Source organism: Nematolebias whitei, chromosome 20, assembly GCF_014905685.2.
Source record: "Nematolebias whitei isolate Nwh7 chromosome 20, NemWhi1, whole genome shotgun sequence".
NCBI classification, from domain to species: domain Eukaryota; kingdom Metazoa; phylum Chordata; class Actinopteri; order Cyprinodontiformes; family Rivulidae; genus Nematolebias; species Nematolebias whitei.
In genome coordinates, this window is record NC_056517.1 from 20,142,117 (window position 1) to 20,167,572 (window position 25,456).

At 41.7% G+C, this 25,456-nt stretch overlaps 1 protein-coding gene across 1 annotated transcript in view; it reads right to left on the reverse strand.

Annotated features, from left to right (window-relative positions):
- Positions 1-25,456, reverse strand: part of jcada (junctional cadherin 5 associated a) — a 235,211-nt gene that overhangs the window by 17,585 nt on the left and 192,170 nt on the right. Inside the window, exon 3 of the mRNA XM_037694435.1 lies at positions 6,841-7,785. Coding sequence (XP_037550363.1) covers positions 6,841-7,785 — 945 coding nt within the window. The remainder of the gene's footprint in view (positions 1-6,840; positions 7,786-25,456) is intronic.

The following is a 25,456-nucleotide window of genomic DNA, read 5'->3' on the forward strand; positions in this document are numbered from 1 at the left end:
GTGTGTTGAGCCCCCTCCTGTTTACTCTGCTCACGTATGATTGTGCAGCTACCCATGAATGCTGCTGCACGACTTTTAACAGGAACTCGAAAGAGGGAACATGTGACCCCTGTCCTGGCTTCACTTCACTGGCTGCCTGTATATCTTAGGATTCATTTTAAAATTCTCATGTTTGTTTTTAAATCACTGCATAATCTTGCCCCGGCTTACCTCTCTGAGCTTCTTCATCCCTACATACCCTATCGGTCTCTCAGGTCAGCAGATCAGCTGCTCTTGGAGGTACCAAGAACAAGAAGGAAGCTCAGAGGGGACAGGGCTTTCTCTGTCACGGGCCCTAAGTTATGGAACGACTTGCCTTTGCAGGTCAGAGAGTCCCCTTCACTGTCCATTTTTAAAGTTCGTCTTAAAACTCATTTATTCTACTTGGCTTTTAACACCAGCGGGATCTAGTTTTTAAATTTTGTATGCTTTTAAAATGTATGTTTTTAACACCAGCAGGATCTAGTTTTAAACTGTATGTTTTCTGTTTTTAAACTGTTTTTATTTTCATTTTTATTATGTTGTGTTTTAATGTACAGCACTTTGTGTCAGCTATGGTTGTTTTAAGGTGCTTTATAAATAAAGTTGGTATGGTATGGTATGGTATGGTATCCAGGCTGTCACATTGTAAAGTTTGCAGACGATACAGCAGTGGTGGAATGCATCACAAACGATGATGAGTCCAGCTACAGGCAAGAGGTGGAACACCTGGAGAGCTGGTGCCAAGAGAATAACCTTCACATCAATGTGAAGAAGACAAAGGAGATGATTGTGGACTTCAGAAGGAACAAAAACATCTACACCCCCCTGAACATAAGAGGATCTGCGGTGGAAGTGGTCTCCAGCTTCAAGTACTTGGGTGTACACATGAATGACAACCTCAGCTGGAGCAACAACACCACCAACCTGTTCAAGAAAGCTCATCAGAGACTCTACTTCCTCAGACGGCTGAGGCGAGCTGGTCTGGGAAGCTCAGTCCTCACCTCCTTCTACAGGTGTGCAGTGGAGAGCATCCTGTGCTCCAGCATCAACGTGTGGCATGGAGGCTGCACAGCTGCAGAAAGAAAAGCTTTGCAGAGAGTGGTGAAGGCTGCACAGAAGTCTGTCGGAGTCAGCCTCCCCACCATCACTGACATCTACACCTCCAGATGCAGGAAGAGGGCCACCTGCATCATGAAGGACCTCACTCAACCAGCACACACACTTTTTGCCCCACTCCCCTCAGGAAGGAGGTTGAGGAGCATTAAGTGTAGAACCACTAGACTGAGGAACAGCTTCTACCCTGAGGCTGTTAGACTCATGAATATCTAACTAGAATAATCACTGTGAAAAACCATATCATGTTGCTGCTGATCTGTTTCATGTTGCTGCTGATCTGTTTCAATGTTGATGTGTTGATGCGTGCACATCTGCTCACAGACTCATGTTCATGTTTGTGCTGATGTTCAATGTTTTTATGTTATGAGTGCTTAGTGTATATTTAGTTGATGTTTTTCTTAGTTCATATCTTAGATGCTATTACTGTTTTTCTTATACATTTTATTGTTGGATGTAACTGGGACCCTGTGTACATAATTTCGCTCCACCACATGTACCACACTTTATTGAATGACAATAAAGAAACTGTGACTCTGACTCTATATATTTTATCCAGCCATTATCTTTACCCGTTTTTTCCGTTTTGGGTCATGGGGGTCGCCGGTGCCCATGTCCAGCAATCACTGTGCAAGGGGCGGGGTACACCCTGGATGGGTCGCAAGTCCATACATATATATATATATATATATATATATATATATATATATAATATATAAAGTTTTGAATGTCCAGTAATGCAATGCAATGAAGAAAAAGAGGTGCAGACATATGAATTGCTGTAATGATTATAAATTGCATGCTTCTTGAAATGCATTTTGTATGGAAAGCCAAATGTGCCTAATAAATTCAATTCAGTTCATTTATATAGCGCCAAGTAAAAACAGAAGTTATTTCAGGGTACTATACAAAAACATTCACATACACAAAGCCGAATAGCAAAAGTTATTTATCTAAAGGAAGCCAGCACATTGGTTTGAATCTTCACTTTGTGACAGTCTCCCATTATAAACAAAATAAAATATACATAAAAAAAACAGTTCGATATAAACATTCAGTTCAGTAAAATTATACAATAAAATTATATTGTATCAAGTTAAGTCTATTGAAACAAACCCTGATTTTGTACAATTTTTTCAAAGATTATTGTTGTTTGTTGAAAAAAAATTGGAAAAGAAAAATGTGGGCTTGGGCATTTTTCCCCTATTGTATGTGACCCTAAAACTGTGGTACTGTATTGGTGTACTGTTACAGTCCTTGTATATATTCTACCAGATATGCTACCAGGGTTGTCTTCCTTACTACCAGTTATTGTAATTTTAAGTAATTGTGTGCATTTACTTTAAAATACTTGGCTAAGTTCCTAGCTGCACATTACATCGGACTCATGTAATGCACACCCAGGAACAGAAGAACATGTAATGAGAGGACATTCAAAACACAAAACAGACAAGCAGCATATCCTGATGCATGTTCAATAATCCAGGTAGAAAAATCTAAAAAAGTTCAATCTGGTCCTCTGGACATTCCAAAAAAACAAAACAAAAAAAATTGTAGAAACGTTTCGTCTTTCATCCGAAAAACTTCTTCAGTCTGAGGTGCTGTATTCAACTCAGTCTTATAAATAGTACCTTTACTCCTCTCTCAAACCATCGTCCCTCTCTATCAAGAATGTGAACATCTTCATAACTGAAAAAGTGACTGCTGGCCTGGAGATGAGTGTAGACCGCAGAGTCCTGGCCTGATGATGTTGCTCTTTTGTGCAGAGTTAATCTTCTTTTGCCCAGTGGCTGTTTAGTTTTCCCGATGTAAGACTGATCACAGCCCTCCTGACATTGAACAACATACAGAAATTATTCTGTTTGTGCCAGGGGACTAGATCTTTGGGATGAACCAGTCTTTGCCGTAATGTATTTTGGGCTTTACAAGCCATTGGGACGTTATGTTTAGAAAATAAACGTCTCAGTTTCTCTGATACTCCCGCAACATATGGAATGACCACTGCTCTGGGTCTGGGTTCCTCCTTTTCACCTGATGGCTGGCTGGAGTTCTGTTTGGGTTTCTTCTCTGCTTTCAGGAAGGCCCAGTTAGGATATCCACATTGCTCTAGAGCCTGTCTTGTGTGGGATTTATCCTTCTGCCTGGCTCCTGAGCTAGTGGGGACGCTGTCTGCTTTGTGGAACAGAGTCCTGATGACTCCTAACTTGTGCTCCAAAGGGTGATGGGAGTCAAACTGCAAATACTGGTCTGTGTGGGTGGGTTTGCGGTACACCTCGGTTTGCAAATGTCCTCTATCAGAGACTGAGACCTCACAGTCCAAGAAAGCCAACTTGCCATTTTTTACATCTTCTCGTGTGAACTTGATGTATTTATCCACAGAGTTGATGTGGTCAGTAAAATGTTGGACTTCCTGAGATTTAATTTTAACCCAGGTGTCGTCAACATACCTGAACCAATGACTTGGTGGTGTCCCTGAAAAGGACGTCAAGGCTCTCTTTTCTACCTCCTCCATGTACAGGTTGGCAACAATAGGAGAAACTGGAGACCCCATAGCACACCCATGCTTCACACATATTGTTCCCCATATGCGAAGTAGGTTGACTGCAGGCACAGTTTCAAGAGTTGACACAGTTGTTCTGTGGAAAGCGTGGTCCTGCTGCTCAGAGTGGTGTCTGATTTTAATCTTAAACTCCTCTACTGCATCATCAACAGGAATGCACGTAAAAAGTGATGTGACATCAAAAGAGACCATTGTTTCATCAGCCTCCATGATGACATCCCTCACCTTATCCACAAAGTCCTTGGTGTTCTGTATGTGGTGTTCTGAACTGCCAACTAAAGGGATGAGTACAGATGCCAGATATTTGGAAACAATATAAGTGACAGAGTTAATCATGCTAACAATTGGTCTTAAAGGTACACCTTGTTTGTGGATTTTAGGTAAACCATACAGACTAGGTGTGGCCTCCCCTGGGTAGAGTCTGTGGTACAGAATACGGTCAATAGCCTTGTCCTGCTCCAAAATTTTCAGGCAATCTATCAACTTCTTCTTGTAGCCACTTCCTGGATCTCTTTTCAGAGGCTCATAAGTGGTCAAGTCACTAAGGAGTGTCATAACTTTCTCATGATAGTCTTTCTGGTTCAAAATCACTGTGCACCTTCCTTTGTCTGCTGGGAGAATGATGATATTTTTGTCCTTGCTAAGAGTGGTGAGTGCATCATTCTGAGATTTTGCTTTTGCTTTTGGAAACGTTAATTCCTCTTTTTCTGGAGGTAAGTCACATTTTTTGGATGGTTGTTTCCTCTGTTATCGGATACTGTGCAGTTGGAAGTATTTTTAGTGAAACTTTTTTTTGTTTTGGACAGTTATGATGCATAACCATGGCAACAAGGCAGTTTTCTACAACCAACAGCAGCTGATTAACATCTCAAAAGCTCAAATAATATCTCAACTACAGCCCCAAATCTCAAATGAGTTGAAAAGGAGGCTCTGTGGACGCATTCTCATCTACCTGCCAGCCGTGCTCGAGTGCCCGACCACTGAGATCCTGGAACTAGCAGGAAATACGGCTCATGACAGCTTAAGGACAGGATCGACCCTCGGTACAAACAGTTGGCTGTCCGCAGTGACGAGGAGCTCGGCAGACTGCTGGGAGGAGTGGCTATCGCTCTGGGAGGAGTTCTGCCTGGCATGTGGGTGGTCCTACAGCCCAGGGGAAACGAGAGGCCAGCCGAGTCTCGGTGGATGGATCAGACAGCATCTGCAGCCAGTTTCTTAGGATCCATTGTGGGATGGACCTTTACAAGAGATCTTTCCTGCCTACAGCCATCAGTATCTATAACATCTCTTAATGAAATGAGGATAACGAGTTACAACAACAAATAAATTCCCTTTGGGATTAATGAAGTATTTTTGAATTGAATTGAATCCATCTCCTCTCTACCGATGTTGGAAGGTGGTGGTTTGGCATTGCTGAGGCAGGCTGAAACTTTGATTCTGAGCTGTTCTGTCTCACACTCTTTAATTCTGTTGTTGCGGATGGCTGACTCAGTGGCTGTGATCATCTTCACCAGAGGAATTCTTCTTGGTGCAACTGCAAAGTTCAGTCCCCAGGCAAGAATCTCTGTCTCCGGCTGGGTGAGCTGTCTGTTGGATAAATTCTTCACCCACTTTTCTGTCTCCCTGTCGTGTAACTGTCTACTGGAGTGATGTCTTCCACTGAATGTGTTGTTATTGGAATTGTGATGTGTTGACGAGTTATCAGTACGTTAAACTTGTTTTGTTGTCGAGTTTTGGACTTGACATGCTTAGCACAGCATGTCAAGTCCAAAACTTGACAACAATCAGCACCCTGTGAATAGCAAACAGCCATCCGGGTGCTAACGATCCATCGTTAGGCTGATGGTCCACCTTGATCATGTGAGCAGCTGGTTTTGGCTGTCAGCAGCAAACTGGTTGATCCACTACGAGAAGGTGCTATTTATAAGACTGAGCTGAATACAGCAACACAGATTGAAGAAATCTTTCAGATGAAAGACTAAATGTTTCTATAATTTTTGTTTTTTTGAATGTCCTGAGGACCAGATTGAAATTTTTTAGAGACAAGCAGTATGTTCATGTTATTCTGAATGATAGCACTTGAACTCTTAGAATCAATTTTAACATGATTCAAGTAGTAAAGCCCCCAGTATACTCCCGTGTATGTCCGTTCACGCGTACATAAGCATGTACTGTACGCAGAGGGTTCAGACTTCGTACTCGAGCGTACACCCTGAGCAGCTGCAGAGCAGCTTCACAGACAAGGGGCGTTTACCTTCGGGACAAATTGAGGTCACCGATTGGTCATTTGCTGACACGCCTACTGGGTTGATTGACAGGTCGGGGGGGGGGGGGAAGTGCTGGCAGCCTCAGCCGCAGCAGTGTTTTGTGTTTATATGTTGTTAATAAAAAGTTCTAAAAATTATTTTTAAAAAATTGGAACCACTGGCTCTGCAGCCCACACATCAGACCAGCCCACCAGGAAATCTCCAGACCCTCCCGCAGCCATGCTGGACCTAAGTTTAATTTGCTCGTGACAAATTCTTTCATTTCTCACCATTTCAGTCATGGCATCAATGGAGGAGGAAGAGATTGCTTGCCACTTGGCAAAAAAACAAAAGAAAAGGCCAGATCAGGGATGAAGAAGGGGAATTTAATAAATTGGTGTCACATACAAAACAGTCCGCCGCTGGGCAGTTTATTGTGAGACACCACGTACGCCGTCGTAAAAATTGAGCTTTGCACGGACATGCCCTGGGGGCTACGCTCGTACCCCTGCGTACGTATGTGCGTACCTCCGCGTATGGACGTACGCGGGAGTATACTGGGGGCTTTAGACATTGAAATCTTATTATAACTAAAACACTACCTAAAAGAAGAGATTATCAAGAATTTGGACTGAGTTTTACAAAATAGTGCTAAAGCTGTCTAATGATATTGGATCTTTTTAAACTTTGTAACCCAATACGTCACAACTTTTATAGGTATGTGAAGTATGTATGTATTACCTAGGTTTATAAGCTAATAATAAGATCATTGAAAAAAACAATTGAACCCCAAAACATCTCAACAAGTAGAAAATTGAAATCAATGTGAAAGCATATTAAAGAATGTAAACGTAAAAAAAAATCCTAGAATATTCTTTAACAAAAAAAATACTCATCAACCTGTGGTCAACAGGGACATCACCGTATCCTTGCCGCCCCCCTCCAATTATAGGAATTCTTTTATATGATGGAGGAGGGATGTACACTGGGGGTCCAGAATCCTGTGCAAAGTAGTCCAAGTTATGGTCTGTAGTTCTTGATATGGGAATGGGGGTTCTGTCCCTTGCATGCGAAGGAAGTGATTCTCTGCTAGACAGCACCTCACAGCTTCCTCTAATCTGTTGGTGCATCTCATAAGAAGGAGGTCTGGGGGGTCGGGTAAAGTGGAGTTTTGGTGTCATTGGGAGTTGGTTGGCACTAGCTGGCCTACCATTCTCTGGCCAGTGGGGTGCCCTGTAAAGATTTTGGAAAGAAGACGGTGGGTGGCCATTGACCCGCCTGTACAGCTCCCGACCAGACAAGGCTACATCCATATACCGAAGGCTCTCAGATTGCAGCATCCTGGGCCGGGACTGGGATTTGGCTTTAGTCCTTGGATGGACTACCATTTCCTCTGGTGTTCTGGCATTGAACTGTTGCTGCTCCTGTGCCCAGCGCTCATCCTCACTTTGAGAGAGCTGAGGTCCAGATGTCACAGTTGGATGCCACTCTTCTGTCCCTAGGCTTTGACACTTCCTCTCAGCAGCCATCCTCCACTGATGAAGAGCAGCTTCCCTCTCTTTAGAATCGTTATGAGCCAGGACCTGGGCCTGTGATTGAGTCTGAACCTGGACTTGGGCTACCCAGTGCTGCCTCTCTTGAGCTGCCCTTTTATGGTCCTCTACAGAAAGCTCTTGACCTGTTGCTTGTTGAAGTCCTTCAGGCCCAATGTATTCCTCCTGTTCACTTCCATGGGGTTCTCTGTAGTTAGTGTAGTCCGGCAGCACTGTGAAATCCTGGCCTCTCCTCCTCCAAAAGGAAACATCTTTGGACTGCAATTGTGGGCCCCTGCTGGCATCACAAAAGCTGTGAGAAAACAGACAATATACAGAGATCAATATGCTTTCACTGAAATATGGTACACATTGAGAAATTGGGATTCAAGACATAAAAGATTCATTTGCAATTTGTACACATGCAGATAATAAAATTAAAACTTTTTTGTTCAAAGTTCTTCAAACAAAAGATAATAATATTGAAAATGAACCCATGTTAATAAGAAAATTAATTATTTTTAATATAGAATAACTGCTATACAATAAAAGCCTATAGAATGCAAAACATATACATATCAAAACATAATCAGATATACAGTAGAATGTAGCCATTTGTGATTTCATCAAACAGTATGAAAATCTTTTGTCATTTTTTGGGGTGACTGTGGCTGAGTGGTTAGAGCAGTCGTCCTCCAATGCAAGAGTTGGGGGTTTGAATCCACCAGCAGTCACAAGTCGAAGTGTCACTGGGCAAGACACTGAACCCCTCATTGCCTCCGATGTGTGTATCATCAGTGTATGAATTTGAGCTAAAGCTCTGATTAGTCTCTTTAGAATGATTTGTTCAATTAGCTTTGTAGAGATCTAGTAGAGTGCTGTATGAATGGGTAAATGAGGGCACAGATTGTTTGTAAAGCGCTTTGAGTGTCTTGATAAGATAGAAAGGCACTATATAAATACAGTCCATTTACAGTGCCTATAAAAAGTATTCACCCTTTTGAGTGCTTTTTTAAAATCTTTTATTGCTGTCAAATCAATCAGGGTCAACATAAACTGCCATTTTTTAATAATTAAGTAAGTAAGAAGTAACAAAAAAAGTTCAATCTGGTCCTCTGGATATTCAAAAAAACAAAAAAACAAAACAAAGCAAAAAAAAATCTAGATACGTTTCATCTTTCATCCGAAAGACTTCCTCAGTCTGAGGTGCTGTATTCAGCTCAGTCTCTTAAATAGCACCTTCTCAGAATGGATCAACTCTGGATTCCACTCTGAGAAGGTGCTATTTAAGAGACTGAGCTGAATACAGCACCTCAGACTGAGGAAGTCTTTCGGATGAAAGATGAAATGTATCTAGATTTTTTTTGCTTTGTTTTGTTTTTTTGAATGTCCAGAGGACCAAATTGAACTTTTTTTTTATTTTTCTACCTGGATTATTGAGCATGCATCAGGATAAGTAAGAAGTAAGTATGTAACGTAAGTAAGTAAATAAATAAGTAAAGTAAGAAAGTAAAGTAATTAAGTAAGTAAAGTTAGTAAGCAAGTAAATGATAAATGGACTGTACTTATATAGCGCATTTCTATCTTATTTCAAGATACTCAAAGCGCTTTATACTACAATCTGTATCCTCATTTACCCGTTCATACAGCACTCTACTAGATCTCTACAAAGCTAATTGAACAAATCATTCTAAAGAGACTAATCAGAGCTTTTTCACATTCATACACCAATGGGACACACATCAGAGGCTATGAGGGGTTCAGTGTCTTGCCCAGGGACACTTCGACATGTGTCTGCTGGTGGATTCGAACCCCCAACTCTCGCATTGGAGGACGACTGCTCTAACCACTCAGCCACAGCCGCCGTAAAGTAAGTAAATGAAGTAAGTACTGTAAGTAAAGTAAGTAAAGTAAGTAACATCCATCCATCCATCGATTATCTTTTACCCACTTCTTCCATTTTGGGTCATGGGGGTAGCCGGTGCCATGTCCAGCAATCACTGTGTGAGGGGCGGGGTACACCCTGGGCAGGTCACAAGTCCATCACAGGGCCACTTAGAGACAAACAAGACAAACAACCATTCACTTTCTCACTCACACCTAGGGACAATTTAGAGTCACCAATCAGCCTAACATGCATGTTTTTGGTCTGTGGGAGGAAACTGGAGTACTCGGAAAAAACCCATGCATGCATGGAGAGAACATGCAAACTCCACCCAGAAAGGCCCCCGGACAGGGATTTGAACCAGGGACTTGCTCGCTGAGAGGCAACAGCTCTACCAGTTGCGCCACCGTGCTGCAGTAAGTAACATAAGTAAGTAAAATAAGTTAGTAAAGTCAGTAAGTAAGTAAAGTAAGTAACCAGTCAGTAAGTAAGTAAAGTAAGTAATAAAGTACATTTTTTATTCAAACTTTATTTAGACAGATAAGTCACATTGAGCCTAGAAGACTCATTTACAAGTGAGATCTGTTTAGACAGACAAAAAGTAGTGAAACTGGACAAAGTAAGTATGTAAAGTAAGTCAAGTAAGAAAGTAAGCAAACAAGCAAGTAAAGCAAGTAAATAAGAAGTAAAGCAAGTAAAGTAAATAATTAAAATATTTAAGTATATAAGTAAGTAAATTAATAAACCTATTTTCAGTGTCAAAGTTCTATCATTTCTGCAGCGTAATACTCTCTAAAATGTGTAATATAAAAAATGTGGTATAAAACAAAAATATGTGCAATAAATATTCACCTCCTTTAGGTGACTGTCCAAATTCAACTCAGGTATTATGTTTTTGAAATGTATGTTAGAGGATAATAATAATAATAATAATAATAATGAATTTAATTTGTAACACACTTTTCATTAACAAAAATCTCAAAGGATGGATACAAAAGGATTTCTAAAGCCTTAAACATATTCTGTTAAATCCATCATCAAGAAATAGAAGGAATATGGGGCACATAAATCTGTCAACAGCAGGCTATGCTCACAAACTGCTTGACTATACAAGAAAGAAAACAGTGAGAGAGGACAACAAAACATGTGTGACCTCTGAAAAATGACAAGTTTCAGCAGGTGAAATAGGAGAGATGGAGCATACAACTCATGCTGCCCTGGCTCTTCATCAGTCTAGGCTTTATGGGAGAGTGGCAAAAAGAAAGCCAATTTTGAGGAAAAAGCATATTTAATCTCAACTCAAATTTACCAAACAGTATGTGGCAGTCAAATGTTACTCAGCGTCTAACCCTAGCCCTCTCTCGATCTCTCTCTCTCCAACCAATCATTAGACAAATAGCTATTTACAGGTAATATATACATAGATAGAAAACCAGCAAATAGGGAGCACAAGCCAGTGTATCTCTTGTGCCGGTCCCAAGCCCGGGTAAATGGTGATAGTTATGTCAGGAAGGACATTTGACGTAAAACACTTTTGCCAAAACTATAATGCCAGTTCATCAAAGCAAAACCATAATGGTCGAGACCCGGGTTAACAACGAACTGCCACCGGTGCTGTTGACAAACAGGGCGCAGGTGGAAATTGTGCTATTGTTAGTCGAATCAAAAAATGTGGATTCTGCCATTATTTGGTTGGCAGAAACATTAATTGTTCTACCAGAAAGATAAACCACTCCAATGCCAAGCCTGATAGACCGACTACATCCTGTAGCCTATTAATCAAAATACTGTGTTCAACTGTATCAAAGGCAGGCGTTAGATCTAGGAGAACCATCACCGTGGATTCTCCAGTCGGCTGACATCAAAATATCACTGGAAACTTTACAGTAAGTAAAGCAGTCTCTGTGGAGTGGAGCTTTCAAAACCCAGACTGAAATTTGTCAAAAATCTCATGTTTGATCCATGTGAGAGATTAGCTGCTCAGCCACAACTTTTTCAAGAAGCTTAAAAAAAACAAAAAACAACAACAAAAAAAAACCGGGATCTTGGAGATTGACTTGAAATTTCCAAACTTTGCAGGATCCAGGTTTTCTTTTTTTAATAATAGCTCAACAACATCAAGCTTCAACGAGCTTGGAAACACACCTGTTGAAAGAAAAGCATTACAAACATCTACAATGCAGGGACCAATGACAGAAAAAACATTTTTTAACAACACCGTCAAAAGAATGTCATTTGGACTGGTAGAAATTTTCATTTTATCAAATAAAGATGAAATGTCACATAACATCACTTGATCAAATGCAGTCAAGGAATTAAAAAATGAAGAGCCAGAAATAGAGTTAGTAGGAGAGATCATATTTCTCCAGTTTTAGTTTCTCTCCATTGGCTCCCTGTCAAATCCAGAATTGAATTCAAAATCCTACTTCTAACCTACAAAGCTCTCGACAACCTGGCTCCATCTTATATTACAGATCTTATTGTTCCATATTTTCTTAACAGAGCACTTCGCTTTCAGGCTGCAGGTTTACTTGTGGTTCCTAGAATTTACAAATACAGAATGGGATCCTTCAGTTATCAGGCTCCTCTCTTGTGGAACCAACTTCCAATCTCTGTCCGTGAGGCTGACATATTATCCAGTTTTAAAACTTGGCTTAAGACTTGCGTTTTTGCTAAATCTTATAGTTAGGGTCAGCTTGGGTTTCTTGAGCTGTCCCTTAGTTATGCTGCTATAGGCTTAGACTACTGGAGGACAAACTGACCACACTTTTCACTCTGCTACTGTCTTTACTTACTCTGCTCAACATTTGTAATTATTTTTTGTATCCTTAACGTGTTTTTTTCTTTTTTGTCTTTCAGGTACACATGGTCCTTCCATTCTGTGTTCGGCTGTCTCTCCTTCCTGTCCTCTCAAACCAACCGGTCAAAGCAGATGGCCGCTTGTCCTGAGCCTGGTTCTGCTGGAGGTTTCTTCCTCCAGTTAAGACTCTGGCAGCAGCATTAAGACGTTTTAAAGAAGTATTTGGACAGCCAGATAATAAACCATTGCAATAGTGCAGTCTAGACGTGACAAATGCATGGACCAGTTTTTCTGCATCGTTTTTAGATAAGATGTTTCTAATTTTAGCGATATTACACAGGTGGAAGAAGGCAGTTCTGGTAACGTTTTTAATGTGGTGGATAAAAGACATGTCCTGATAAAAAAAAAAAAAAGATTTTTAACATTAGAGCTGGAGGACAGATTAATGCCATCTAAGGAGGGGGAAATACTGAAAAATTCATTCCTAAGGTGCTCAGGTCCAAAAACCAAAACCTCAGTCTTGTCTGTGTTCAAAAGGAGAAGATTAAGGGTCATCCAGGTTTTTATGTCTTTAAGACATGCTTGTAGTCCAAGTAGCTGATTGTATTCATTGGCTTTAATGGACAAATATAATTGTGTGTCAACAGCATAACAATGAAAATTTATCCCATGCTGTTTAATAATTTTACCTAATTGAAGCATATATAAAGTAAAGAGTATTGGCCCAAGCACTGAGCCCTGATGAACTCCATGACTAACTTGGGTGTAAGAAGAAGATTTATTATTTACATTTGCAAACTGAAATCTATCAGACAGATATGATTTAAACCATTTTAGAGCAGTTCCTGTAATTCCAGCATCATATTCAAGCCTCTGTAGTAAAATATTATGATCAACTGTATCAAATGCAGCACTGAGGTCTAACAGGACCAGTATAGGCACAAGTCCATTGTCTGAGGCCATGAGAATATAATTAGTGACTTTTACTAGTGCTGTTTCTGTGCTATGATGAGCTCTAAACCCTGACTGAAACTGTTCAAACAGATTATTTCTTTATAGATGTTCACGCAACTGACCTGCAACTATCTAAAAAAGTTAAATCTGGTCCTCTGGACATTCAAAAAAAACAACAAAAAAAAAAAAAAAAAGCAAAAAAATCTAGAAACGTTTCGTCTCTCTTCCAAGAGACTTCCTCAGTCTGAGGTGTTGCATTCAGCTCAGTCTCTTAAATAGCACCTTCTCAGAGTGGATCAACCAGTTTGCTGCTGACAACCAAAACCAGCTGATCACATGCTCAAGAAGGACCATCAGCCTAACAATGGGTCATTAGCACACTGATGGCTGTTTACTACTCACAGAGGGCTGAGTGATACTAGCAATCACAGCATTGTAAGAGGGGGACAGTTGAACCCGGAGGCCTCCACCCCTGTTTAATGATGGACGATTTCTTTTCACAAAGATGGCCTCCTTTACTCCTCTCTCAAACCATCGTTCCTCTCTGTCCAGGATGTGAACATCTTCATCCTTGAAAGAGTGACCGCTGGCCTGGAGATGAGTGTAGACCGCAGAGTCCTGGCCTGATGATGTTGATCTTCTGTGCTGGGCCATCCTTTTGGCCAGTGGCTGTTTTGTTTCCCCGATGTAAGACTGATCACAGCCCTTCTGACACTGAACAGCATACACAACATTACTCTGTTTGTGCCGGGGGACTGGATCTTTGGGATGAACCAGTCTTTGCCGTAATGTATTTTGGGGTTTAAAAGCCACTGGGACGTTATGTTTGGAAAATAAACGTTGCAGTTTCTCTGATACTCCCTCAACATATGGAATGACCACTGGTCTGGGTCTGGGTTCCTCCTTTTCACCTGTTGGCTGACTGGAGTCCTGTTTGGGTTTCTTCTCTGCTTTCAGGAAGGCCCAGTTAGGATATCCACATTGCTCTAGAGAAGGGGTGTCTAACTCATTTTCACCGAGGGCCACATCAGCATAATGGCTGTCCTTAAAGGGCCAGATGTAACTTAAAAATGTAACTAAATGTAATGTAAAATAAAATGTAACTACTCCTTAATGTTAAATAACTCATTATTTATTATAACTTATTCAAGTGACAATTACAGTTGCATAGAAAACATATGTTTGCTTGTTGCTCTAACATAAATCCTTTTAAATTTTGTCAGCTTATGAAAACCCACATAACTCCATTAATTAAGGATCAAACTGTCCAAGTGAATAAAGAAAAATAACAAATAGTCAAATAGCTTTGAAGACATCCTAAAACTGAGCTGCAAAGAACATGTATGACACATGTAGCATTTTACAAAAGAAGGCTACACACAGCCTTGCATCCAACTGATGGTTTGATGACAACAATTGGCCTGCATACACACATAAGACCTGCAAACATTAAATAATTACAACAGCAGCTATACATAAATAATATGTAATCAACTAAAAAAAACTAAATAAAGGTTGACTCAGTTCACAACTATATTACTCAAGTTTTTTGGTTAGTCTTCGATGAGGAGATGCTGCCTGTCATTGAACACACCAAGTGGATTCTCTCTCTACTATTGATTGATCATGTTCTGAAAATGATAAACACAAAACAAAATGCAAGCACAATCATTAAATTGCACACAGTTTAACTGTTCTTCTTCTTGGTTGAATTACATTTTATTATATTTTAGTTTTCAAAAAAAATGCTAACCTGTGTTTTTCTGACCAGATGTCTGACACCGTTTTCCCGTTGCCAGTGTGTCAATGTCTGGCTTTAGGTCCTGTGCTGAGGCAATGCGTAGAACAGCATGGAGGTTGTCATCCGTGAGGCGTGATCTGTGCTTGTTTTTGTTCAGATTCATTAATGAAAAAAACTGTTCGCACAGATAGGTGCTTCCAAACATGGACAGAACACGGGCAGCATGAAGTCAAAGCTGTGGCATCAAACCAGGGGGCATCAGACGGTAAAAGTCCTGGATTGCAGCATCCTGGAACTTTGCTCTCAGGCCACTGTCGCTTTGAAGCTCAATTAGCTCCATCTGAAGGTGTTGGGGTGCAGTGCAGACATCGGTGGTGAAAGGATTGGCAAAGATGTCAAAGCCAGACTGTTGTGCTCTGAAGTCAGAGAAGCGCCGATCAAACTCAGTCTTTAACCAGCTCAATTTGGTAGCTAACTGAGCACATGAAAAAGTCCCGGGAAACGAGGCTGACATGCTCTGACAAACAGGAAAGTGGACAAGATTGTCCTGTTTCACTTGCCGCATCCATAAGTCCAATTTACGCTGGAAATCCATGATCATGTCGGACATCTGCGTGATGACTTGTTTGCGTCCCTGCAGCTTCTGATTCAGCTGGGCGAGATGGTCGGTTATGTCACACAACACAGCAAAGTCGCACAGCCACTTTGGATCTGATAGTTCAGACATGAGTTTTCCTTTACTCTGCATAAAAAGAGCAATGTCTTCCCTGAGCTCAAAAAATCGCTTGAGGACTTTGCTCCTACTCAGCCACCGCACTTCTGTATAGTACGGCACATCCCCGTGTTCCGAGCCCATCTCCAGCAAAAACTGCTGGAACTGATGGTGATTCAGGCCACGCGCCCTAATGAAGTTCACTGTTTTCATGACTGTGGTCACAATGTCCTCCAACCCCAGCACCTTCCCACACAAAGCTTCTTGATGGATAATACAATGATACGTTATCAGAGGCGTGTGACAGTTCATTTTTTGCATTTTCCTCTTCATTAGTCCAACCAAGCCCACTTTTCCTCCACACATTGCCGGTGCACCGTCTGTAGTTAATCCCACCAAGTTTTCCCACTGCAATGCATTTTTACTTACGGACTTCTCCACCGCATCAAAAATGTCCTGTCCCGTCGTGGTCCCATGCATTGCAGCCACATCCAACAGCTCCTCTGTGATAGAGAGTTCCGACTTTACGCCTCTAATAAAAATTGATAACTGCGCTGTGTCTGTGTTATCTGTGCTTTCATCGACAGCTAATGAAAAAGCTGTGTAGCTGCGTGTCTCCTCGGTCAGCTGTGTTGGAAGATTTTCTGCTAGTTCCTTCACTCGGTTCGCGATGGTGTTTCTTGATAAACTGACATTTTTAAAAGTCTGTAACTGGTCGGGACACACCTGCTCACAGACCTTCAGCACGCACTGCTTCAAAAACGCTCCCTCTGAAAAAGACTTGGAAGCGTGGGCGATTTCTTCAGCCACAATGAAGCTAGCTTTCACTGCGGCCTTGTTTTTGGCTGTGGATTTCGTGAACAAACTCTGCTGCGACCGCAGTTTGCCTTTTAATTCTTGGGCAGTTTGTTGCTTTTCTTGAAGGCTAGCTTTAGCGTACTTAGCTCCGTGTTTGGTGTCAAAATGTCGACGCAGATTGTACTCTTTGACAACCGACAACGCCTCGTAACACAAAAGACATACTGGCCTTTCTCCTTGAAGCACAAACAAGTATTCGCCTTCCCATCTTTCTTGAAACAGTCTTCCGTCTGCATCAACTTTTCTCTTTCTGGACATTTTGGAATCATTATTTATATCTCAATTCCACTCGTTGGCATGGATGTGGAAACACTGCCGCGGCTACCGAGGTAGAAAGGCATTGTGGGAAATGTAGTTTTTGGTCAAAGCACGCTCTTAATTTATTTTTTTGGTATTTATTTTTAGACACTCAAAACTTTTAAGCTCTCGCGGGCCACATAAAATGACATGGCGGGCCACATCTGGCCCGCGGGCCTTGAGTTTGACACATGTGCTCTAGAGCCTGTTTTGTGTAGGATTTCTCCTTCTGCCTGGCTCCCGAGCTAGTGGGGATGCTGTCTGCTCTGTGATACAGAGTCCTGATGACTCCTAACTTGTGCTCCAAAGGGTGATGGGAGTCCAACTGCAAATACTGGTCTGTGTGGGTGGGTTTGCGGTACACCTTGGTTTGCAAATGTCCTCTATCAGAGACAGAGACCTCATAGTCCAAGAAAGCCAACTTGCCATTTTTTACATCTTCTCATGTGAACTTGATGTATTTATCCACAGAGTTGATGTGGTCAGTAAAATGTTGGACTTCCTGAGATTTAATTTTAACCCAGGTGCCGTCAACATACCTGACCCAATGACTTGGTGGTGTCCCTGAAAAGGACGTCAAGGCTCTCTTTTCTACCTCCTCCATGTACAGGTTGGCAACAATAGGAGAAACTGGAGACCCCATAGCACATCCATGTTTCTGCCTATAATATTGCTCCCCATATGTGAAGTAGGTTGACTGCAGGCACAGTTTCAAGAGTTGACACAGTTGTTCTGTGGAAAGTGTGGTCCTGCTGCTCAGAGTGGTGTCTGATTTTAATTTTAAACTGACCCCCTCTACTGCATCATCAACAGGAATGCATGTAAAGAGTGATGTGACATCAAAAGAGACCATTGTTTCATCAGTCTCCATGATGACATCCCTCACCTTATCCACAAAGTCCATGGTGTTCTGTATGTGGTGTTCTGAGCTGCCAACTAAAGGGATGAGTACAGACGCCAGATATTTGGAAACATTGTAAGTGACAGAGTTAATCATACTAACAATTGGTCTTAAAGGTACACCTTGTTTGTGGATTTTAGGTAAACCATACAGACTAGGTGTGGCCTCCCCGGGGTACAGTCTGTGGTACAGAATACGGTCAATAGCCTTGTCCTGCTCCAAATTTTTCAGACAATCTATTAACTTCTTCTTGTAACCACTTCCTGGATCTCTTTTCAGAGGTTCATAAGTGGTTAAGTCACTAAGGAGTGTCATAACTTTCTCATGATAGTCTTTCTGGTTCAAAATCACTGTGCACCTTCCTTTGTCTGCTGAGAGAATGATGATGTTTTTGTCCTTGCTAAGAGTGATGAGTGCATCCCTCTCCTCTCTACTGATGTTGGAAGGTGGTGGTTTGGCATTGCTGAGGCAGGATGAAACTTTGATTCTGAGCTGTTCTGCTTCACACTCTTTCATTTTGTTGTTGCGGATGGCTGATTCTGTGGCTGTGATCATCTCCACCAGAGGAATTGTCCTTGGTGCAACCGCAAAGTTCAGTCCCCTGGCAAGAATCTCTGTCTCTGGCTGGGTGAGCTGTCTGTCAGATAAATTCTTCACCCACTTTTCTGTCTCCCTGGCATGTAATTGACTACTGGAGTGTTGTCCTACACTGAATGTGTTGTTATTGGAATAGTGATGGTGTTGATGAGTTATGAGTAAGTTAAACTTATTTTGTTGTCGAGTCTTGGACTTGACATGCTGTGCTAAGCGTGCCTGATCTGTACAGTCCAACACTTGCTGAAGTGTGGTCTGATCTAGACACATAGTTAGTTTCTGTTTAATGTGCTCTTCTTTGGCCTTCAAGGCCTCAATAGTAAAATTGGTCTGTCTCACCCGTTCAATCAGCAGCTGGGTCTGTGCCTTCTGAAGGATCTTACTTGCCCGGTGCCCGCTGACCGAAGATTTTAGTTCCAGGCTCTTGGGAATGATGCCACTTTGTCGACATCTGAGGTTGAATCGCAATTACTGTAGTCTGCCCTCTTCCTTGCTGTTTTCTCAAACTCTCTTACTAGTTTGAGGCAATCCTGGCCAAAGTGATTCAAAATATCCTGATGCATGCTCAATAATCCAAGTAGAAAAATCCAAAAAAGTTCAATCTGGTCCTCTGGACATTCAAAAAAAAAAAAAAAACAAAAGCAAAAAAATCTAGAAACGTTTCGTCTCTCTTCCAAGAGACTTCCTCAGTCTGAGGTGTTGCATTCAGCTCAGTCTCTTAAATAGCACCTTCTCAGAGTGGAGTAGAGGACATTTGCAAACCGAGGTGTACCACAAACCCACCCACACAGACCAGTATTTGCAGTTTGACTCCCATCACCCTTTGGAGCACAAGTTAGGAGTCATCAGGACTCTGTATCACAGAGCAGACAGCATCCCCACTAGCTCGGGAGCCAGGCAGAAAGAGAAATCCTACACAAAACAGGCTCTAGAGCAATGTGGATATCCTAACTGGGCCTTCCTGAAAGCAGAGAAGAAACCCAAACAGGACTCCAGTCAGCCAACAGGTGAAAAGGAGGAACCCAGACCCAGACCAGTGGTCATTCCATATGTTGAGGGAGTATCAGAGAAACTGCGACGTCCACATCCTCAATCCTCATCCATCCACAAATAAATGTTCACATCCTGGATAGAGAGGAACGATGGTTTGAGAGAGGAGTAAAGGAGGCAATCTTTGTGAAAAGAAATCGTCCATCGTTAAACAGGGGTGGAGGCCTCCGGGTTCAACTGTCCCCCTCTTACAATGCTGTGATTGCTAGTATCACTCAGCCCTCTGTGAACAGTTAACAGCCATCAGTGTGCTAATGATCCATTGTTAGGCTGATGGACCTTCTTGAGCATGTGATTAGCCGGTTTTGGTTGTCAGCAGCAAAACTGGTTGATCCACTCTGAGACGGTGCTATTTAAGAGACTGAGCTGAATACAGCTCCTCACACTGAGGAAGTCTCTCGGATGAGAGACGAAACGTTTCTACATTTTTTTGTTGATTTGCTTTGTTTTGTTTTTTTGAATGTCCAGAGGACCAGATTTAACTTTTTTAGATTTTTCTACCTGGATTATTGAGCATGCATCAGGATATTTTGACCTGCAACTATTTTCTCTAGAATTTTGAGAGGAAAGTTAGATTAGATATAGGTCTAAAGTTGGCCAGAATTTCTGAATCAAGGTCAGACTTCTTAAGTAAAGGTTTAATTACAGCAACCTTAAAGTGCTGTGGTACATAGCCATTCATTTAAGACAAATTAAATTGATGCAAAATGTGGACATTAATTAGGGGAAATACCTCTTTAAACAGTCTGGTTGGGATGGGATCTAGCAGACATTTGGATGGTTTGAATGAGGTTATTATTTTTGACAATTCAGAGTGCTCAACAGGACAAAAACTGTCCAAACACAAATCAGGCTCTAGTGAAATTTTAAAGTTGCCTCATTTGACAGGGGACTAGAGATAGTAGAAGGAAGATGGTGTGAATTTTCAGTCTAATTGAAATAATTTTATTTATAAAGAATCTCATGAAGTCATCACTACTTATAGTTGTAGGGATACATGGTTCAACAGAAATGGGACTTTTAATTAGTACTAAATAGAAACCTAGGGTTATTTTTATTCTCATCTATTAGAGATGAGTAATATAAAGTTCTAGCTTTATGGAGAGCTTTTTCATATGTTAGCAGACTATCTTTCCAAGTTAAATAAAATTCTTCAACATTAGTAGAGTGCCATTTTCTCTCCTGGTTTCTAGATGCCTGCTTTAAAGTACATAACTCAGAATTGAACCAAGGAGTCCGTTTTCTCTGATTAATTACTTTCTTTTTCAGTGGAGCAATTTTATCAAGTGAAGTTTGCATTGAAGTTATAAGATGATCAACTAGATGATCTAAGTCACTGTTCTCTGATGCATTCCTCTGCAAAACAGAGGAAAACATTGATGGAAAAGATTGTTTAAATTTGGTTACAGCATTTTCTGATAAGCACCTGCTGAGATTAAATTTACTCTCAGTGACTGTGTAGTCATTTAATGTAAACTCCAAGGTTATTAAAAAATGGTCGGACAGAATAGGATTTTGAGGAACTATTACCAAGTCCTTAATCTCTATACCATAGGTCAGAACTAAGTCAAGAGTGTGCTGATAAGAATGAGCAGATGTGCGGACGTTTTGGGTAAAACAAAATGAGTCTATTTAATTATTAAAGGCTATACTTAAGCTATCACTTTCAACATCTACATGAATATTGAAATCATCCATGGGCGGCTGTGGCTGAGTGGTTAGAGCAGTCGTCCTACAATGCAAGAGTTGGGGGTTCGAATCCACCAGCAGTCACATGCCGAAGTGTCCCTGGGCAAGACACTGAACCCCTCACTGCCTCCGATGTGTGTCCCATCGGTGTATGAATGTGATAAAGCTCTGATTAGTCTCTTTAGAATGATTTGTTCAATTAGCTTTGTAGAGATCTAGTAGAGTGCTGTATAAATGGGTAAATGAGGACACAGATTGTAGTGTAAAGCACTTTGAGTATCTCGATAAGGTAGAAAGGCGCTAGCTATATAAGTACAGTCCATTTACCATCCATTATGATGATTTTTATCAGTATTTAATAGTAAGTCAGTTAAGAATTCTGAGAATTCAGACAAAAACTGAGAGTAAGCGCCTGGTGGACGATATATAACAACTAGTAAAAGTGGCTTTTCTGATTTCCATTTTGGATGAGAAAGACTGAGGGACAGTGATTCAAAAGAATCATAACTAATAACTGATTTGGCATTAATCAATAATCCTGACTGAAAAGTAGAAGCTACTCCTCCACCTCGGCCAGTTGTTCTAGGAACATGAAATTTTTTTATAATTAACAGGAGTGGATTCATTAACCGGGCAGCACGGTGGCGCAACTGGTAGAGCTGCTGCCTCTCAGCGAGAAGGTCCTTGGTTCAAACCCCGGTCCAGGGGCCTTTCTGGGTGGAGTTTTCATGTTCTCTCCGTGCATGCGTGGGTTTTCTCCGGGTGCTCCGGTTTCCTCCCACAGTCCAAAAACATGCATGTTAGGCTGATTGGTAACTCTAAATTGCCCCTAGGTGTGAGTGAGAGTGTGACTGGTTGTTTGTCTCGTTTGTCTCTATGTGGCCCTGTGATGGACTTGCGACCCGTCCAGGGTGTACCCCGCCCCTCGCACAGTGATTGCTGGACATGGGCACCAGCGACCCCCGTGACCCAAAATGGAATAAACGGGTAAAGATAATGGATGGATGGATGGATGGATTCATTAACCATACCATACCATACCATGCCATTTTATTGATAGAGCACTTAAAACAGCGACAAGGCCAACCAAAGTGCTGTACAGACAGAAAAACAGGCTACACACTGTCGATAAACCTGGTGTCTGAATGATGATATAACAGACAATCAGCTTTAATGAAGGTGAAGTCTGATCAAAGTTCTCATCAGCAGCTGAAAACAGAAGGACTGAACTCCTGCTTTAAATCAAGCTAAATATAATAATGCATAATCAAAAGTGTTTTACTGTTTTACTAATAATCAACAAGTAATCAACTAATGAAATGTATTGATTTATAAGAATTGTATAATCCATTGTATGATTGTGTGATTTACTTGAAAAAGTGTTGAAGTGAAAAGAGCAAGAAACAAGGCCTAATGTAACCATCTGATGTAACTATGAGGCAAGTCTGAACATGTCTTGCCTCTGATGTAACTATGAGGCAAGTCTGAACATGTCTTGAGCAGAAGCAGAAGAAAGAGAACAGAAGTCAGCTATGGATGCATGAAAGACAAGCTAAGAATAATAATCAATGTGAATAATAATCAATATATAACCTTTGTAAAAGTTTTACGTGAGTTACTTTGAACTGTTAGTGAAAACATGGGTAATTGAAGAAACTATGGTAACAAAACAAAAGGTCATGAGGTTCAACTCAACTCATCTCGTGGTGACACACGTCTGAGCAAATAACAGGAACCAGCTTGTTTTTCTCAAGTTCTGGAAAGTACCCGAAAACTGGTCTGAACTGGTTGAAGTACAAAACAACAGTCACTTACTGGAAAAAAGATGATCTCATTTTCCAGGAAAGGCCCCTAACCCCTCCTTAAGAGGAGGAGGGAAAAAGAAGTCTTTAAATACAGACTGAACTGATGAAACTTGGTCAAAGCTGAGTCGAAGAGTCGAGCAGAAGGAACTACAAGCAGGAAGCAGTCAGAGGAACAGAGACGCCCGAAAGAAGTTGGATTTTATCGGTTTGGGACAAGGCTGGGATTTACTTCTCTTCTCACTGAAATGGGATTGGAATTAAGTCTTCACTTGCCACAGCAGACCGGAGAGGAGTCCTATTTCTAAGAAAAGCTTGGCTCGGGCTCATCCAAAGCTCTGATTTCATCAAATTGGCATAAGCTGCTTCTGGTTTGGGTTGGCCCGTATTTCTCTCCTGGAAAACGGGAAATATGCCGTTTGCCATCACAAAGATTCTCTGAGGGTCACCTCAGAATCATGGTAAGTGGACTACCCTGTCCTTCTGGTCTAAATAAATTAATTCATCAGATTAGAAATTTAGCATACAGGATAAATTCGAGAGTGTTAAACTGGGTACTAGTGGGTTTTGCTCGGAGGTGCTTCTGGTTCATGAGGGAGTTGAGAGAGAACCTCTTTTGGCTTGATGTGTGAAAGGTCTGAGGGAAGGTAGTGTTCACAAAGTCCCCAAGGGCTCTTGGGGATTAGAAGTCATCAGGAAGATTCCATTACCTTATTTTAGTGAAGAAAGTGTATCCTGTGTAATCATGAAAAATAATCATTATAAAATTGTGCCTGTTGCTGTACCCCTGCGCAAATTGTTGATTAAAGCAAAGCAAAACGTATAAATCTGGACTATTATTTCACCCTTATTGAACAAAAACATGGTAATGCTTGGTTCACTTAACAACATCAATAGAGGAGGTTTTGAAAGGTTCATTAGCTAGTGAGTGACAACACCCTTGTGCCCATTTCCAGGGCCCTAAAGATTACCAGAACAGTTAACAATTGCAACGCTAAATTAAGAGGTGAGCGACCACAACGTGAGTTTCTCTGGACCAGAAGACCCATCCCTGCTGCTTGGAGGTTCGAGGTGACAGAGTGAGATTAGGGTGTGACTCACGGATTTAAGGTCGTTAATATTCTGGATGAATCACCTCGTCGCAGCCTTAATGAGGCTACTTTAGACAGCTGTAGGTAATACCACGGCGCTGAAGTTAGTTTCCGGACCCCTTGGAGGAGAGGCTGCAAGCAAAGGTGCTTATCGCTACTTCCAGTGGTTACCTTTGCTTATCAGAAAGCAAAACATGGTGGCAGCGGTGGGATGGTTTTTAAAGGAATAAAGACCCCCCAGAAGTGAAGGCGCGCTACAGAGGACTGATAGGCGTCGATAGAGCAGCTCTAGAGAGTAAGGAGCTGTTAGTGGCTGGGAGACCCCCCAGTCAGTACCCCCAAAAGATCACTAGAGGCTAGTGAGGAGGGGTAGAAGGCTTACGAGGATTACTGATCATAATCCAGAGTCGTAGGCAAGCAGCTAGTCTGTCCTAGTCCAAAACGTTAGGATAAAGTCTGGAGACTTTGAGGACCAACAACTTTGACCCGACAAGAAAAGACATAACGATGGCCTCAGAAGGGGCATCGACGAGTGCAGAGCTAGGAAAATCCGAGCCGGCTCAGGCGAGCCAAGAAGAACATAAGCCAGTAGAAGGAAAGACAGACGGACAAAAGTCAGCTGTACAGAGTACAGAAAGACAGTCAGCAGAAGGAGTGACAAAAATGCGAATCATCCTGTATGGGAAAGGATATGTCACATGGCATCCAACGGTTAAAAAAGCACTGCAAGAAAGCAACCTCAAGGTAGACGAGGGAACCCTGGTACAAGTTCTGACAAAATGGATGGAAGAACATGGGGTATACTACAGTACAAATATCTGGCAGGGAGTTCAGACAGCCGTACTAAGAGACCCGAGACATTTCTCCTGCTATATTGGTGGACAGAGGATTATTGTTGAAACACAACACCAGCCTGTAACGTTTCTAAACAGCCAACGCATCAGAGATGGTGTGGTGACAAACTCACGTGTAGCCACATGGCTTATGGCACTTCAAAGTTTTGACTTAGACATCCGCTACGGTCAAAATAAGAAGTCACACTTGGGCACTGATTTGGCACTCTGCCAAGAATGTACACAGGATGTACCAGCCGCCCAACAGCCGGTTGTGAGTAAACCCTCAGCTGCTGAGGACCCAAATCACCACTTCTTCGATAGCAATATCTGTAAAGATATGGCGACATTGTACGTGGATGGATGCTCATTCCACCACGAGAAAATCTGCAAAGCAGGTGTTGGAGGAGTTCTCCTCCAAGACCTAGAACAGGTCACTTTTGGCTATAAATTGGGCTCTCAGTCTTCTCAGTACGCTGAGATAGCTGGAATCCTAATAGGCCTACAGATGGCAGTGGAACGCTCCATCCAGAGGCTAGTCATCTGCACTGACTCTAACTATGCTCGACTCAGTTTCTTGTGTCATCTCGCTCTGTGGAAACAGAACGGTTTTCTCACAAGCAACAAAAAGGTGGTAAAACACAAAGAGCTTTTCATGACATGTGATCACTTGGTGACATCACATGATCTACAGATCTTCTGGAAGAAAGTTCCAGGACACTCCAGAGTCCCAGGCGATGACAAGCACTACAATGACCTTGCAGACTCCCTAGCCAA